The 19,150-nt window shown below is 40.2% G+C and overlaps 1 protein-coding gene across 1 annotated transcript in view; it reads left to right on the forward strand.

Annotated features, from left to right (window-relative positions):
• Positions 1-12,773, forward strand: part of SMS (spermine synthase) — a 43,276-nt gene extending 30,503 nt beyond the window's left edge. The window contains exons 10-11 of the mRNA XM_030282111.4: positions 8,580-8,695; positions 10,020-12,773. Of these exons, the coding sequence (XP_030137971.2) occupies positions 8,580-8,695; positions 10,020-10,062 (159 nt within the window). The 3' untranslated portion in view covers positions 10,063-12,773. The remainder of the gene's footprint in view (positions 1-8,579; positions 8,696-10,019) is intronic.
• Positions 12,774-19,150: the final 6,377 nt, after the last annotated feature.

A 19,150-nucleotide genomic window follows, 5' to 3' on the forward strand; every position in this document is an offset into this window, starting at 1 on the left:
ACCCCACACTAGAGAAGGCTTCCTGGCAGAACTTGTGACCTGTGACCCTGCAGGGGACCCATGCTGGAGCAATTAATGAAAAACTGCAGCCCATAGAAGAACTCAGGTTGAAGTTCTGGAGGACTTGTCTCCCATAGGGGGAGAGCCCACACGGGAGCAGAGTGTGAGGAGGAAGGAGCAGCAGAAATAACATGGGATGAACTGACCACAGTCCCTGTTTCCCATCCCCCAGTAGTGCAGTGGGGAGGAGATAGAGAATTTGTGAGTGAAGTTCACCCTGGGGAGAAGAGAGAGGTAGTGGAAGGTGTTGTTAAAATTTGGATTTATTTCTTACTATCCCACTCTGATTTGATGAGGAAATTGAGTTCATTACCCAAGTCGAGTCTGTTTGCCTGTGACAGTAGCCTTATCTTGGCCCATGAGTCTTTTGCTATATTTTCTCTCCTCTGTCCAACTGAGCAGGGTGTTATTTGTAGGCACCTGGCATCCAGGCATGGTCAACCCACCACACCCTCAGACAACTCAACAGTATGGTCAGACTATTGGGGTGCTTTGAATAAAATTAGCTATCTATAACTTCATTTAAATTACTTAAATTTAAATTCAATTAAGCTAACTGAAGCTGGCTACTTGGAGGATTGGTTAGACTATAGACAGAAATTCAAACATGACCACTACCAACTTTGTCAGCTTAGTCACACATTGGGAACTCATAAACTATTTTGAATGTTCTGTTGTGTTTGCTGTTAAATTCCAGTGGTTTTATTTCTGTGTATTAACATTGGGAATTTAAGTTACTTCTGGTTCAGCTATCTACTTGCAGGATGCTTATGTTACACAGCAGGCCTTGCTGAAGAAATTATGTGCCTTTTAAGGCAGTTGTGTTTTTAAAATGCAAGACTCTGTGTGCCCCCCAGCCCCTTCTTCGCATTTTGGTTCTTTAAAACAAAAAATATTAAATGTCACCAAGAAAAGGGACTGAGGGAATGTCCACTTACTTGTTGGAGTATCATCTTTGCTATTGTGAGGAAATGTCTCATAGGAAAAATACAGCAAAAGGATTGTTGCCCTGGTGACCACTAGCCAGCAACTGCAGTTGTCTCTTCCGCCTTGGCATTATTTTGTACTAACATTGAAAATTTCTGTCCTTTGTAGTTTGTAGTTGGTGCCCTTGCACCCTGAACAGAATCGTGTGCATCTAGTTAGGATGTCATTTATTTCAATGCCAAAGAAATGCTTTACCTAAAAGTGGAATTGTGTTCACGGAATGCCATCCTTTCCCATAATGTATTGCTGTCTAAATGACACTGCTGGGAAAAATAAAAGGAAATGCTCATCACCTCTTTGAGTTCTGCACAAGTTTTAGAAAATGTTCTGATGTGCACATGAATTGTCAGCAAGCAGTGTCTAGTGCTGCCTAACTCCAGATGGATATAATTTATCTGAGATTATAAAAAGAACAATTTCTGGCACGCTGCTCTTAACACACCTGGTGGTTCCCTCGGGATTCCTTCCCTGGTGATGCTCAAAGCAGTCTCCAAATGCTGCTGCAGAATGTTCTGTCACCACTGGGTGGAGGCAGGTAACCGGTATTGCCTGGCAGCTCATTAACATTTATAGAGATTCTGCCTGTGGAAGGTTTTTCAGACTGTTTATTTGTATTCCTAGGGGATATAAGAACTTATGTGGCCAATTTTAAGATGCAGGAGGAACTTCTTCCTTTTTTCAGCTCTGGAAAGATACAAAAGGGCAGTTAATGGATGTCATTCTCTGCTGCTTTACATTTGTGTCTGAGTGTGTTTGGGGAAAAATGCCTCTATTTTCTCTGTGCAAATAATAATCACAGCTTAGAATAAAAACTTGTATGAGTAGCAGATGTGGTTTACATGCCCTTGCTTTTCTATCTGCATCATCCATATTTAGTGTTGCCTCTGTGCAGAGACTGCAACACTCAATCTGCACAGAGAGACATGAGTTTTGGGGCCCTTAGCCTGCAGGACTTGCAAACCTGTCTGTAGGTTTAAGACTTGAAGCTTGTTTGTGAAAACTTACTGTTAAACATAATCCCACCACTCTGAGGTTCGGTGCTCATACGGCATGCTCTTATTTCCATTCTTCTGAAGCTGGTGCTTTGACATATTTAATGATATGATAGGAAGCCATGTCTGTGAGGTGCTTGGTGTTATGTTCTCCAAGGAGAGACAGAGGTCCAGGCTCCCAGCCATCACAGTGGAGAGAAATGGTAATTGATAAGGATGTAAGACCTTGGTGTAACCTGAGGTCCACTTTAATCTCTCATATACCTTCCCAGCAACATGTTTCCAAACATATTAAGTGTTTTTACAGATTGGACTTCCTAAAAGTATGATTTTTATATGGCCCAAGTGATTTCTTACAAGTGAGTATATATACTTGTAGATATCAGCATGATATATGCTTTTTGTTTACCTGAACCATCACTCTTGTGCATTCACAGTACCACATGAGGATTGTCCCAAGAGCTGTGAAGCCATGCTCTGTCAGATGCTGAGACTGGTTGTAAGGTTGTCTCTGAGTGTCAGTGGATTATGTGTTGCTAAGAAAATGCCTTTTTCTGTGCCAAGTTTTTGTTCTGTTGATCTAATCTTTTTAGGTTGGAAAGGCTATAATTTTCAGTCTGTTTATGTAGTAGAACCTTTAAAAATACCTCTGAACAGGAATTTGTAGCTTCCTGGTTGGGGTCACTCAGCACAGGCAGGATAGAAACTCAGACCACTCACAGGTTCCAGTAAACAGCACTGACCCACTGAAGGGATCATGTGTCTCCCACATGAACATGTGGCCCGTCACTAAGCTGTCTCTTCCGGGCCACTCTCATATACAGCCCTCTAAATGTCCAGACAATCATCATGTTGCTCCATAGTTAGACTCCTTTTTTTGGCTACTGTGTGGGCTTTCTAATTAGCATTTCCAATGAGGGAGCAAGATTCTCCATGAGTGAACCATGAAAGGAAGCTGGAAGAATGGCTGTATGTCCCTATGTGAACCTCTGTGATTTCTTGGTAGTTCAAGAGACTTTAAGGAACAGACGTTTCATTTCCTTTTGTTACTGAGCATTTAGCCAGTGGAGGTACTTACAGGTGGGTTTGCCTCCATTATTTCCTTAACAGCCCTCCGTGTCCCCCAAAACCTAAGCCTAGCTTTGATGCTAGGTATTTCATGCTCTGTGTCTTACTGCTTATTAGTCACTGTGAAGTGAGGAAGGATAAAACCAAACCATGGCCATGTCCAATGCTGGCACATCATTATAAAATAAAAATAGAAACCCATGCTAAACATAAAAATTCAACTTCTCTGGCATACAGTCACAGACAAAGGTGGCCTGTGATATATGGTGTTAGATATGTAAGAAATGGGCAAGTATGGAAAAAGGACCTTTTCACCTGCTTTCAACTCGGTAGTTTACTTTCTGAGGGTTGGAGGAAGCATAGTTGTAGGGAACGCTGGGCTCCAGGACGGCTTTGATGAATGGAGACGAGAGATCTCTGAAGGCTGCTCTTAGAATATCAGGTTTATTAGGGATGGTGAAAGGTCTTGCTTGAAGCTGCCTGACGCAGCACGTGGCAAGGCCTGAGGGGATGGGGGAGGGGAGAGACAAGGGGTAGAGAGGATGCTCTAGGAGAGGGTGGAAGTTCCAAGAGGGGGGAAATTCCAAGAGGGCGTCTGGCCCCTCGGAGACCCCTTATCAGGGGGCTTCAAGGTGGGCTGGAACAAGACTTGGGCAAATGGGGTCACAGACACTTGATGCTTCAGGGTAGGGTTACAGGTGTAGGATGAACCATACATTCTGGGGGTTGAGATAGAACAGTCCATTTGACTTTTGGACCTATCTGTAGGTAAGGGCATTGTTTAACCAGTAGGGGGGATTGTTTTCATCCTGGCTGTACTATTGTGAATCTTTTGCCAGGCAATTATATTTATTCATCCTTCCCAACACATAGTGGCCTAAGTTCAACTTGTAACCAGTTGATGGACACATCCAGATGGGCAGAGTTAACTGGAACTTACAGGGCCAATTTAAACAAATTTTTTTTTTTGCTACTTACTTTAAGAAATTATTTTTGTCTGTCCAGAGCTTTATTTTTTATTTAAATTTGTTGTGCGTCGTCCTGTAGAAACCTAAAAACGAAACCCAAGGAACTACAGAATTTATGCCTTGTGAGAGCCCAGAAAATGAGGGGATGAGCTGTTGAAGCGAGTGCAAGCACTGAGCAGACTCAGGCTGCAAAGGCTGTGAAACAGTTCAGGAGCCAACTGTCTTAAGCAAGGTCTTAGAGATTAAGATTTGTTAATCTCAAAAGTTAAAACTGCCTTAAATATTTTTGTGTCAGAAAGGTGCATCTTAAAGGTAAAAAAAATTCTCATAATTCTCCTAGTTCTTACCTGTCAAATTGTTTGACATGGAACAGAGATTAAGTGAGGAGGGCTAGGGAGAGGAGTTGGTAGGGGCTTTTGTATATGGTGAAAAATTGGCTGAACCTTGTGGGAGAAAAAAGGAAGTGATTTTGCTTTTTGAAAATGTGTAATTGGTGAGTCATCTGCTTTAAACCTTATTGAACAGCATTCAGTATTAGCTGTTCTTTGAGTTATATGGTGTCTGTTCAGAACAAACAATGCATTACTCTACCACATAACTCTTCATTAGGCAGTGGGAGTTAAAGTGAACACTGTGTTGCGTTCTGGGCTTGGTTCTCTGTGGCATTGAGGTGATACTGGAACATCCAAGTGTGATTGACATTGTTACTAAAACTGTAGTCTTGGTTAGTACAGCTGGTCATATTGTAAAGAAGGTGTTAAAAATACTGATTTTTTTTCAATAAGTTTATTGAAGTAAGCCTTAAGTTTTGTAGATTTGATTTTTTGAGTGCTTAATTTTGTGTTGACTAAAGCCAGATAGTTAAAAAAAAAAAAAACTATGCAGAACTATAAAATTCTGTAGTGTTTCTCCAGAAGAAAAAGGTTGATAGAAGAACCAGGTGAGTTGTCTGAACCTTTAGGCAAGATCTTGATTTGGAGATTGTGGGTTTGAAAAGTAGAAATTGTTTTTTGGCATGTTCATTGTTCCTGTAATTTGTTTTCCATGGTGTCTGCACTGATTTGTCCCTCACTAGAGAAGGGAGAAATGATGAAATACTGAAGTAACAGTCTGGGAATCTGTATACTCTTCTATCATTGTGTATCCTGTTCAACTTCCTACGTAATAGTGGTGTGCTCTGTAAATTATCTAGCAGTGTTCCTATTTATGACTCAAATTACACACAGGTTGTTTTTTAGTTTTCTTTTGGATTCAGTCTGATGTTGAAACAAAATGAGATGTTTGGTAAAGGGCATCTGAACCAAAAAAACCCCACCACAATCCCCTGGATAATAACAGGTTACTAAACAAGTACTGCAGCAGTCTGTTCATTGTGCTCAATTTGTGTTAGTTTTCTACCTTTTTATAAGTCTCATTTCTTTTCTGATACCCAAACCCAAATATGAAAATTTATATACAGCATGTCACATTCCTTTACTAAATAAGCAAGTACTGGTTTGTTTGTGCAATGTAATCAAACATATTTTATGCAAGTTCTTTTGAAGGAGTGCTTTCCCAAATATGATTTTTAAAAGATTAGAGAGTGATAGAATAGAGTGGAGTCATAGGATTTTGTGGTGTGGAAGGGGCCCACAACAATCATCCAAGTCCATCTCCTGGCCCTGTGCAGGACAACCCCAAGAATCACATCATGTGCCTGAGGCCATTGTCAAGATGCTGTGTTAAGTTTTTTTTTTTTAAGTTGAGGTTTTCTTTTCTACTTGTGAAGGCTTGAGCACAATTCAAAAAAAATTGAGCAGGATGCAAAAAATTCAGAGGAAGATGAGTGGAATGAATTCTCTTTTCACTTCTTCTGGAAATAGAATGTTTTGAATACACTGTGAAAAAATCCTACCAATAAAAAGAAGGAAAAATAGTATAAATCCCAAAGTCAGAATGTACATTTTACACTTTGGTTCTAGTTATCATCTGATGTTGTTACATGGAAAAATCAGTGTAAATGGAGCTGTTTAGAAATACTGTTTTCAAATGTGATCTCTGCTTGTTTTAGCCTCTGCCTGTTGTATGCTTTATAGAGCACAGATAGTACTTGTTCAAACTCATCTTAGTTCTTTGCTTTGTGAAAATTAATTTTCAGTTGCATCTGTGTACATGTAATAATTTTAAGGCCATTAAAAAAATCTGGGAGCACCAAAAGTAAGCTGCACAGTAAAACAAGTCTCTAATAAAGACTCTGCTCCTGGATTAAAAAGCTTTGCAGTGTCTTAGCAGTGCAACACAATGTGTGAAACATAGGCAGTCAGGCACTTTGGAAGCATTGAGTAAGTCCTTGGTTTGTGGGGTCCTCATTTCAAGTTAGAGGACTTAAAATATTGAATACGATGTGAATGTAAGGGGGCTAATTTTTTCATTAGATCTAGTGTTTTCTAATTGAGCTATCTGAATTCTTTCACCGTCAGGTAGGTGTAGGTTACACGTGTTATTGAACAGCAGGAATGAACAAGATACTGCATTCAATGGTCAGTTAAAAAAACCCCCAAAATCATGTGTACTTGTATGTACATACAAAGATTTCCCAAAGTCATTCAAAACAGCAGGAAGATACTGTCAGTCTGTAGATGGAGGGTGTTGCTTTAGACTCCTTTTCTTTCTAACACAACTTCTGTGCCTTGCATTTCTTGCTATCATTTTGTGGGGCTTTGGCTCTTGTGCTGGATCTTTAGGAACTGTGTGTATTCATTAACATAAAAATTTCCTTTTTGTTCTCCTTTTTATCTTCTTTGGCAAACGTTCCTCCACTAGAAGTGGTAAAATGTGTGGGAAAGCTGAGGATTTTTATATTGAGAATAGCTCTAGAAAATGCTAGTTAATGCTTCTGTATCTACTGATCAGAAATCAGAAGAGGAAAGCAGAGTTTGTGCTAGATCACAGTAAAAGACATTCATATTACATGCTAGTAAACCAACCTCTGCAGGAAGATGGGGACACACATTTCCTGAAGATCTCATCCTGCCCCATGTATGGCCAGACTTGCACATACTGTGTGAGCAGGAGAGATTCATAGTCATCATATAACTCGATGTGTAGTGTTACAGCCTGGTTCGTTTATCATGTTTGGGGCCTATAGGTTAAGCTGAAGATGCCTCGGGAAAGTGGTGCAAGTAGAAGACCACAAATCAATTCATTTGGCTGTCAGTGTGCTAAGGGCCTTTAACAATATCCACCTTGGCCACAATCACAGAATATATTTTCTCTGTGTTGTGCCACAGCAACAGTACACTTCATTTGGCGAGTCTTCATTCAGTGCCTCATACCTGGAGAAAAAAAAAAAAAAACCTGAATTATTTGTAGACCACTCAGTGGTGACTGTATTCAACTTAACTTAATTTCAAATTAGTGTCCAAATAACTTGTATTTGCCACACTCTTCCTAAGACCATTGAATTTAAGGTTGTAAAGTGTTTGCTTGTCTACTCGGTTATGTAGTCAAGAAACTTGACAAAGTTTTTTTGATTGAACTTGCATAGCTGACTTTTATTGCTTTGGGTAGTTGATATTTGTTCAGTCTGGTGTTCTGGTGAGCTCACTGTAACCACTAAATCTTCAAATGTTATGGATATGGAGAATTCAGACTTCAAATTAGAGCTTTTTCCATATGGGCACCCCAGGTATACATTGCAGTAACTTCTGCTTCTTATTAATACTTAGCTTGGGACATGGCAGTGCTTGCAAATAGGAGTTGCTTGGGGGTGGGTTTTTTGTTTTTTGGGTTTTTTTGGTGGGGGGGATGTTTCTTGGGGGATTTTGGGCTTGGGGTTATTAGGGGGTGGGGTGTTTATTTCTTGGTTTTTTTTTTTTTTAATTCCTCACTCTTTGTAGTCCATGATGTGTTCATATACCAAGAATGAGATGTTATTTCACCCCTAAGGCAAAAAAAGTACTGTCGGAATCTCTTCAGAAGCATGACGTGTGGAAACTCAAGATAATGTAGCCTGCAGCCAGAGAACTTTTGTATAATTTGATGTATTTTGTCATATTGCATTGTGGAAGAATGTGTTTAAAATTAATAGGCTTTAGTTTTTTTAGAAGTGCATTTAAACACTGTAAAATCTAGGCAATGTTAAATAACAGAGAAAAATCTGGGCGTTGTAATACTGTTTACTAGTACATTTAAGCAATTATAAAGAAAATGGTTATGGAGAAGATGTTATAGGTAAACAACACATGGTGGTCTGTTTTAACTGGAAGCCCTCATATAATGGTTGCTTCTGCTAATGAGAATATAGATAATCCCCCCATACTTACCCTTTCTTGAAAGGATACAAATTGATGTTTGCTGTAGGCAGAATGAAGACAAGCTGTTCAGTGTTTGCCTTGTAAATATTAAATATTAAGAACAACATGTATCTGGTTCGGAAATATGTGGGAGCCTTGCAGTAATGTCAAAATGTATGTATTCATCTGAAATTTTGCTTGATTGTGACTGGGACTTCTTTTTTCTTCAGGGAAACTGTATCAATCTGACCGATGCCTTGGCTCTGTATGAAGAACAGCTTAGCAGGCTTTATTGTCCTGTGGAGTTTTCAAAAGAAACTGTGTGTGTTCCCTCCTACATGGAATTGTATCCTTAAAGACTGAAGAAGACTGGAGAGTGTGTATTAATAAATAAAGCAAGCATAGATTGTTTGGAGGTAATGAACTCAAGCAAAAACGCAGCTCTGATTTAAATACTTAATGTTTTTTTCATGGTAAATGAACTACTGCAGTTTTATTTTGAGGATAATTCTAGGAATTGTTTTCTAAAAGTGCTATAAATTCACAGCTGGTGAAATGATCAGCACCTTTCATGAACAGGCTGTGTTTTTGTTAATGTTTTTGAGTGGTGTATGTCATGTAGAATAAACTGTATGATAAGGGTAATGCTGCCTAGGAGTTCTGACAAGGCTGTGTCTTCTTATTTTCTTTTACAAAAATAAGAAACTAACTTCACACAGATTAGCATCATCCAGATCTTTAGATATTGTCTGATAGAACTATTCTTGAACATACAGCTCAGGGTTGATTTTTAAGGCTGGGGAATGGAGAAGAGTGATTTCTAGCAATCATTACTAGGTAGTGTTACTGGGAAAATATTCCAGGTAGAGGGGTATGCATATTTTCAGCAACATCCCATTCCTAAAAATAATCTTTCCAAATTTCTTCAATTTGTGGGTGGTGAGGAAGTTATATAAGGAGCCTAGAAGTTTAAACTTCAAGCCCTTAGCACGAGAAGGGCATTTTGATCTGCTGTAAGGTGGTTCTGCCATCTGCCTTTGCCTTGAGTGTTTGCTGCTTTTGTGGGACCTCCCTGGAAATGTTTCTGCACAGTGAAGCCTGCTGTGGCTGTCTCTCTTGACAGGAAACATCTTTCCACAATATTTCTTATTCATAATACATTAAGCACACAATACTGCCACAGCCTTTCTTCTGTGGTGTGGGCTCATTTGCCTCCCTCCTGTGTCTCAAGCCCGGTAGTGCTCACTGCTGCAGCCTCCATACTGACCCCATACTGACCCTACACTGACCCCGTACTGACTATAGCCAGCTCCTCCTGCTTCTCATTATTGTCAACTCTGTGAAATGCAGATTTGACCTTGCATTTTCAAGACAAAAGTATGTGAAGGATTGCAAGATACTTGCCCTTAAAGCTTACAGTTTCAGAGGAACTGGTTATTTTTGCCTTTACATCTGCCAGGCCTTAATGGAACATGTATGTGTTTTGAAGAGTAGGCATCTTTGAGCTGCTGAGTCAAGAAGAGAATCCAGGTAGATTTCACTTTTGAGTGTTTTCCCTCCTCTTTATGTGCTACCAGAAATTTTCAGAATTTAAATATAAGTAAAAAGAACTACATTTTAACTGTGTACAAGTGTTGCCTTTTTTTCCCTTAACTGCTTCTTTTCTCCAGATGGGTATTCTACACGATTTGGAAGAAACAGACTGACATCTGAACATCAAGATTATTTGAGATGATCCTACACATACATGCTGCATGGAGCATATAGACCTGCCACATGCTGCATATTGGCATCTTGAACCTTTAAATTATATGCTGTAGATGATCCTGAAACTTAGTCATGCTATTGATTGTGAATTCTTTAAATGTTTTTTTATTATTATTTTAATTTAAAAGCAAATGGAAAATGTATATTTTGACGAGCTAGGGTGTTATTTTTGAAAGTCAACTTAAAGATGAATAAGCAGCAAAACTATATAGCTGCTGACTGCACTGAACCTTTAGAATGTGATCCTTTTTATTTTTTTGTAGATCTTCACAAACTGGTTGATTAAAAAAGACATCTTTAGCATTTCATCCCTGAAGGGTGGTCCATGGAGTTTTTGTTGTTTTTGTTTTTCCAACAGATTTTTCATTTATGGTGCTTTTTAAAAATGGGAGAGGGTTTTTGTGTGGTTTTGGTTTTTTTAAATGAACACTGCAGTGCTTCCATATAGAGAAAGGCATAACTAAAAAGAAAAAAATCATGTGGTAGAATACCCCAAGTCCATTGTTGCAAAGGGAAGAAAGCCAGTCTTAAATTTTTATTTACCCTAGTAATTCATCATTGCTGTAATCTCTGCTGCAGAAGACTCTTTTGCCTTTTACCTCCTGGATTTCTTTAGTTGCTGCCATATTGATTATTTGGATTCTGATATGGATTTGACAGTAGCTTTGTACTGAAGCATGAATATCAAGGATGGGTTTTCATTCCACCACAGTGCAAGAAATTGAGTCTAATGAGGTTCGTGTGGGCATATCCTCTCCCAAGCCTTATGGGAAGCACTAGATTTTTGAAGCAAAAGTTGGCTTAGAGGATGCAGAAGTGTGGTGTGATGTGATCTATCTTTATGTGCACCTGTACTGAATGTTCTGAAGCAAGTGCATGTGTGCTTCAGTTGGGTCAGTGCTGGTTGTATTTCCATGGATGGCCCGTATCGCGTGAGGCTCTTGCTCAGTGAGATTCACTTGCAGTGTAAAAACCAGTAGAAGCTGGGGTGTCTTGTAGTTCTGTTCTGAAAGAAAATGCATTTTTCTTCAGCAGTTTCTCATGCTGTCAGAAGTTATATTTTTGTAAGAGTTTGCTATGTAGGGACTAAAATATTTGTGCTTCAAAATCCCACTTGAAAGGAGGTAGGAAGGATATGACCAATATGTGCATTTTTTACTTTTCCAAGGTAGAATAAGAAGTGCACTATTTCCCTAAACACTCTAGTCCTGAGCAATGATGATGTTTCTTTCATTCAACACCCATATCAGCATTTTCTTAGTTTTATTGGAGAGAGTTGATTTGCCCCGCCTATATACTGTTAATGAAAACAAACAATACTAAAGCTGTCCTTTATGTTTTTAAACCATACATAAAGAAATATTCTATTGCGTCCCACATATATAAATTCTGCATAGAATGTGAGTAGCCTATGCAGAATTCCGGACTGATGCTAGAAAATGTGCCAACATTTGATTTTTCTTTGGTCTATAATTGGTCTAAAACTGTTAAAATGTTTTCAGTTTGGATAGCCAGTAGAAGCATTTTTTAGTCTTACTATTTTAAATTATCTCAGTTAATTCTCTAATATGCACAGGGTGCAGTTCTTCCATGGCCTACAGCTTGAGAATCACTGAATACTCCCAAAGAGTATTCAGTATATATAGAGCTTCCCTCTAAATAGAATGAAGTTTCCTGTATTGCTCTGAATGTTCTAGCTCTGTTGTAGGCATCCCAGAAAACTTGGATATCATTACCTATAATCTAATAGAGACTCTTCATTTATGATCCAGGACTGCAATCAGTTTGTGTAGCTGCAGATGAATGCAGATATCCTGTAAGCAGGTGTATCCATACCTCTGCAAGCATGAATATTTGCATTGGTTCTTCACTCGTGTAGGTGAAGTGAAGCCCACAGGGACAGAGCTCCGAGCATCTGTGTTCCTGGGTGAGCTTGGCAGATGTGGAAATCAGTCAGGTGGGGGTGGTTTGGTTTTTAGCAAGGAAACTTGTGAACTAGAAGATGACTTAATCTGCTCGTTGTACCAGGGCTTGTACTTCCCTTTGATATCGCTGCACAGGGAGCTGCTGGGTGTGCAGGGATGTTCTGTAAAGATTCCCAGAATGACCAGGGGACCTGAATTGCATATTAATAGCTAAGAGGCAGCAGTGCTTGCAAATTTTTCAACTAATAGGGTATGAAGAGAGTTGGGAGAATTATTTTTTTCTTTAACTTTTTTAACGTAGTGTTTCGCAGTGATAGATGCAGTATAAAGCAATTCAGCAAACACTGAACATTATATTTTAAGTTACTGAATTGATTCTGAGCAAATATATATACACATTGTTAGTCTTTATTTATTTGTTGCTGTAGTATAGATTTTTTTAAAAAGAAAAACAAGTCTCTGTGTTAGACTTTTCAAATGCAAACTGCTATAGCTGATCAGTTTTCCATGTTTAAGGCCAGTTGGGAAATGGCTGTGATTGCTGCACTATGTATGCAAACAGTTCCCAAGGCATGGTTAACATTAGAGGTTTCTTAATTATTCTTTGCACTAAATTCTGCTTCCACCTAGAAGTTATTGATTGATAGTAGTTTGTGCAAGGAGAAGACTGCTGGCATTGTATCTACTGCATCAGTGCAGTGCACGTGTTAAAATAAAGGTACGCTGTCATTACTTGTGTGTTTGCATTGTTAAATCCATTGTGGATTCAGTGTTCAAATGACAGAATTGATGGGTATGATGCTTACCATTGTACCTCCTTTTTCCTTGTTGCATAAAGGTACTTCCTGGTCCTTTTATTGAGTATCCTTTCTGTCTCAGATTAAGAAATTGTTGTTTTCCATATAATAAATGTTCAGATAAGATACTCTGTAGTATGGAACAGTGCACTGATATTTGTACTGGTGGAATCACTTGAGGCTTCAGTGGTACTTGGCCTAGAAAGAGTTAGTTTTCTGTACATCATTTTAGATGTAAATTCTTTGAAGGTCTCTAAGTGGACGTTTGAGTTTTTCTGCTAAAGCAGTAAGTTGGCTTTGGGTGACAGTGTGACTCATTGTGTGGCACAGAGAAAAGGCTTAGGAGAAGTCAGTGTGACATTGAGAATGATGGAAACTGGCACAGAACTGTAGGAAACAGGGAGAAGGGCACAAACAGGATGGGCAGAAGTTACTAGTCTTACCAAATCACACCCCAGAATAATGTCATACAATGAAAGAAAGACATTACTTCCAGAAAATATGGAGAGATTTACATGAATTCCAGCTAGCTGGGAAAGAGAATTATTCACATCTGCATTAAGTACAGTGATAGCAGACAGCTTGCTCGTAGGGAAAAAGAGGAGGAAGGCATAACTTTGAGGGGAAAAAAGTCTCACACATAGACTGACGGTAGAATAAGGAGTAATTTTGGAGCGCCTACGTGCATGGTAGGGAAGATAGGTATCTTGGGTTTTTATTTTTGCTGTTTGAGAGTTTGAGGTGTTGACAGCTTGCTGGAGGGAACAAGGTGAGGAGACGGGTGAGAGGAAGAGAACTCGAGTTTCTTATTTTAATTGCGGAATAGGAGAGTGTAGATGATGTTGCCTGTGGGTAATAGGAGAAAGCTGACAAACTTTCCCCACAGAGAGAAGTGGAGTTCGAGTCATTAGAGATGCTGAGGGAACAAGTGAGAGAAGTAGCAAAGTAAGTAACTGCTGCAGTGATTAATAATAGCACTGAGCAGCTCAGAAAGTGCCTTTTTGAAATGTGGAATGCTTTAGGAAGCAAGGAATGAGGAATGTGGGATGGGAACTGGGAGGATATGAAGTTCATACCATGGTCATACATTGCAGTGAACTTGAGCTTCAGAAGTAGAAGCGGAGAAGGTAGAAAGAAAGAAAAGTAAAATGTGAAATTAACTTCATAATTGGAAGTGTGATGAGTAGTATTCCTGTGCAGTGTCAAGAGTGGAAAGGATGCAGGGGCAAGAAGCATTAAGATGGAAAGGAACTGAGGAAATGAGCCAGGAGGAGGAACCAAGAAACAGGATAGCACAACAGATGTGGTGTGGGAATTTGGGGAACACATCTGGACATACAAAGAAGTGCCAGTCACTCTGCCCAGCCTGTCCTCTGATGGTATTGGACAGAGAAGGAAGAGAAATTGGAAACATTTGGGTTTGTTTTGTTGTTGGGTTTTTTCCTAACTAGTAATGAGTGCAAGATGTCTTCTAAGTATTTCAGAAGGAAGAGAGCTTAACTGCTGGAAATTAAATGAAGACTAAAAGGAAACTTCAGATTAAGGAGTGTTTAGGGTAGACTGATTACTGAAGCAAATACAGACTTCATGAAGTTCAAAGACAAGGTACCTGTGGGATTTAACTGTCATGGATTATCAGTGAGCATGGAAGGGAGGAGGGCAGTGGTGTCTCTGCTGTCTTCAGTTCATGGAACTGGAAATACTGATCAGAACTGACAAATGTATGATAATAACTAAAAAGCACTGCTATAGCCATCTGACTTCAACATGCCATGATAACTTTGTGTGTTTCATGACTCAACGATGAATGCACAGCATATTGCCTGTGCAGCACCCACATACAAAAGCATTTTTTATTGGTGTATAATGGAAATATTTTATTGTAACTCTTCTTTGTATAGGCACAGAAATGCACCAATGGAATAAAGCAATGGCTTTAGTAGATGGGAATAACAAAGATAAGTGTGTACAGCTCTGTGAAGCCTTTTGTTGTTCTGGTAGCTGCTTGTGTTATCTAACACTTCCCTGTTTAATTATCAAACCTGATGGGTTTGATTTTAATTATTTTTATTCCATACTTTGTCCTGGTTCTGCTCTTAGGCTCCTCACTGGGACATCCTGTGAAATTACTTTCTAGTGATTGGCATGTCTTGTAACACTTAGGTGTATTCAATGATGTTTGACAACCACTGGTTAGTTAATTGGGGTGGAAGGATGACAGGTTCTTTTCAGGAAACAAATTTTTGACAGCTCATTGTTTAAAATCACAGTGAAGACTGACAGAATACTTATAGGAACATGCCATGACTTTTTGTTTTAGAAAGGATTGAATACTGTTAGAAATTTTCACCTGTGTCTTGAATTAAAATGTTCCTACTTGGATTGTAAAATTCTTACAGTATGTATACCTTTCCTTAGTATTTAACTGTTATCTGCTGGCATTTTCTGGAGCTGATTTGCAGACAGCCATGTGGCTTAAGTTGTAGTCTAGATGCACTTAATAGAAGCATGAAGAAAATCAACAATTAACCTAATAGTGCCAACACTAAACCATGTCCCTGAATGCCATATCTGCTCCATGGATGATGACTCATCTGCTTCCCTGGACAGCTGTTCCAGTGCTTCACGGCACTTTCAGTGAAGAAATTTTTTCTTAACAGCCAGTGTGAACTGCCTGTGCCACTAAGTGAGGCCCCTGGCTCTTGTCCTACTGTTTGTTACTTGGGGGAAAAGAGTGACCCCCACCTCTCTACAATTTCCTTTCAGGTGGTTACAGAGAGCAGTAACCTCTAGTCTTTTTCCAAGGCTAGAGAAAGCATCTTGCCTCAGCTGCTCCTACAGTTTTTGCTCGGGGGTCCCAAAGTGAGCCCCGAAGGCCTGCAGAGGCCTCTGGGTTACTCTGTGCCTGACTGCCCGACCTTCACCTGCTGCTGGAGCCTCACCACCTCTGATGCACTTCCATGGCTGCTGGGAGATGGCTTTGTGTGGAGAGACATCTGGTTTTTGCTGTTCTTTCTGCACTGCTCCAGAGTAGAAGTATTGCCCGTGTCTGCCAGGCAGCTGCAGAGGCCGCTCACGGTGCAGGTAAATGGGCGTCTTTGGCCCAGTCTCTGGGCCTGGGAGCACTGAAGCTGCAGGAGTGGCTGGGCTGAGAAGTGACAGAATGCTGCAGAGTGGAGCTGGGAACAGCCCTGTGAGCAGCAAGGGGGGAGGAGGAGGGGAGAAAGCACTGCAGGCATCAGAGGAGAGATTCCCCTGCTGCCCTGGGCATGGCTCCATTGGAGCACGGGCTCCCTGCAGCCCGTGGAGGGAATGGGGCCTGAGGATCCAGACGGCTCTCCACAGGACTTGCACTGGGGTACGTGGCTATTTCCTGAAGAAACTACAGCCCCTCTGGCAGCAGGTTCATCCTGAAGGACTGTGGCCCTTGGGTGGGATCCCACCAGAGCAAGGGAAAAGTGTGTGCAAGATGGAGCAGCAGAGTAGAGTTGGTGGTGGTGACTGAGCCCAGCTCAGTGCCTTGCACCTCTCAGGGAAGCAGGACAAGGAAGAGGCAGGAGTGAATTTGAGGCCAGTAAAAAAGGGTGGAAAAGGTGTTTAACCTTTGTTGCTCACTTCCCTGCATTTTTAACTGGCAACACATGTAACCAATTTGGTCACTGGTAAAATGATGAGTGGAACAAAAGCTCAGCTGGAAGGAATATCTAGAGCAAAAAGAAGTATCTAGTCCAACTTGCTGACCACCTCAGAGTTAGAGCATGTTGTTAAATGGCATTACCCAAATGCCTTTTAAATGCTGACAGGCTTGAGACATTCCCCACCTCTCTGGGAGGTCTGTAGGATGGACATTTTTCTAAGGTCTCCCTGGAGCGCATTCAACCTTAAACAGGTGATAACATTAGGTATGACTGGGAAAACAAGAGAGGAATTTAGTGCTCTTCTAGGTAAGTAGGGCAAGAAACGGTCTCATTAAAACTGAGAAGTCCAAACCATTTTCAAGTAGCTGACTGCTTAGCCTGGAGGCATGAAAGTATTAACTGGAACTTCTGGAACAATGAAAGAAGTTGTTCTCTTGAGCTAAATCTAAAGAGCCAAACTACTGGCAAAGCGCTTCAGTTGCAGTGTGTGTTTTCAGCCTAGAGGCTGTGCTAGAACTATTTTGAGAGCTTGCTCCCAATGCAGACCTAACCCTTAGGTTTGCTGAAGCTAGAAGGTAGAGTCCTTCTTGTCCCCTGTCTCTCTAAACTTCTGTTTCTAGAAGTGCTGAAAATGCTTATGAGATACATGGAAATTTAATTAGCTGTAACTTCTCAAAGAAAAATAATTCAGACTTTCTTGACTGGAGTGTTTTCTAAGGTCTGTTTAACCCAGTCCCCCCAATGCTACAGCTTATGGGAGAGAGTTGCTGTGAGTCATTTATTCAGTGGCTGTGCCATGTGAATGGTCCCAGCTATCTCTGCCCTCTGATTGCTTTGGCTTCACCCTGTGTTGTCCCCTCTGCCATGAGAATTTCAGGGAGCTCTCCCATGGCCATGTGACAAACCAAGTGGGTTAAAAACAAGCAAGCAGAGATGTTAAAGGGAAATGCGAAATTGATGTTTCTCAGCTACACTGCTGAAATGAATGGACGAAAAAGCTGTCTGTGCTTCAAATAAACCTGTCTGGCTCCTCATGTGCTGGCAGATCTCAGTGGTGAGGAGGAATGGGGACTGGTGGTTCCCATGGGATTGAGAAGCAAGTCACACCAGGTGTAGAATATGGGAAAAATGTTTAAAGTAAAGGTTGCAAAGCATCATGGTTTATACTCGCTTTAGAAATAGGGAGAGGAGTTGTTAAGTGCGCTACCTCTTGTTTTTTTCTTGCCTTTCTCTGACCCCGTCTACTGAATTACTTATGGGTCTCTTCCAACTAAAGATATTTTGATTTCAGTCATCCAGAAGTTTCAAATAATTTGAACTTCTACAGCACGTAAAAGGTGAGCTAGTAACTTTAATCTAGTGGGAATGAAAAGCTTGTCTGTGTCAGTACTCTGCTGGTGGTGTAGCTTTGTAGGGGGGTGTGGGTTTTTTTTGTTTCTTGTTGCCATTCATACCTTCAAAACTTTAAAATAAAATTTTATGTCAGCAATTTGGCTGTCTCAGTTAATTTTGGTTACATGGACTGATTTTTTTCCTGTTCTTCTGAGAATTAGATTAAAAATATGATAATACTACTCAAGTTTTAGATAGATTTTTTTCACAAGGAATTTGTTTTAAAGAATATGGGGACAGAACCAATTTGGTGCAACATGAGCTTCCTTGCTCTTGGCCTCCTTTGCTCTGTTTTTTAAAAAGAAAGAAATGTGGGGCCCATTTAATTTCATTTTTGCTACAAGCAAAATCAGCAATGTGGTTTTAGATACCTTTGCACAAGGAGTGCTGTTATATGCTATCACAAAGGCAAGTCCCTGCTCAGTGAGTTACAGTGGCAGGGTACCTGTGTGCACCACAGTGAGCTCCTTCCTCCAGTTAGAAGTGTTTTTCTGTACTAAGCATGCATCATTTGGGAGAGCAGAGCCGCATGGTCTAAGTCTAGATCATGCTTGTGACCTGCCTTTCCAGCACCTGCTTGGCTGGCTGGTGGCAGTGAGTAACTTGTTTTTCCAGTGAACAGGAATTTGGCCAGTTTTAAGCATTTAATTGTGAACAAATGATATTCAAATACATCTGAACTTAAAACATACTAAAACACATTTTATGTCATACTGATAAAAATAGATTTGAACAGCTTTAAGTATTTTATAGTGCATCCAGATTCATGCAACAATGGATGAGTTTCATTCAGTATTTTATTTAGCTTAAAATTATGTTTTATTGTTCCTTTTATGCTCACATATAGGGAGGAAAAAGGTGTGGTTAAAATAAAAGCAGCAAGCTGTAAATGTTTTTATAAAATGAGGTTGAAAGCATTCCCTATCTTGTAAGAGCATGTTTTTCAAAGACAAAGGCTTCAATGTCCCAGGAAAATGAAGTCATGACATCACACTATGAAAACGTAGACAGGAGTGTGAGTTTATCTGATTGACTCAGAGCGAAGTGAGCTGCATTTGTATCATTCCTGGTAATGTGTTCTGGTGCTCTGAAAAGTGGGAGTAGTGACAGCAAAGGGAATGAATTAATTTCTGCAACAGTCAGCACCTGGGTGAAATGGAGGAACATGGCACTGCATTTTTTCAGACTGCTTTTCCAGGGAAAGACTGGAAATCAGAGAAAGTTAGGAAAGGTCTTTGTAAGAGGAGCGGGTCTTAGCCTCTGGGAAGTGTAAGAAAGTCCT

The sequence above is a fragment of the Taeniopygia guttata genome, chromosome 1 (assembly GCF_048771995.1).
Source record: "Taeniopygia guttata chromosome 1, bTaeGut7.mat, whole genome shotgun sequence".
NCBI classification, from domain to species: Eukaryota; Metazoa; Chordata; class Aves; order Passeriformes; family Estrildidae; genus Taeniopygia; species Taeniopygia guttata.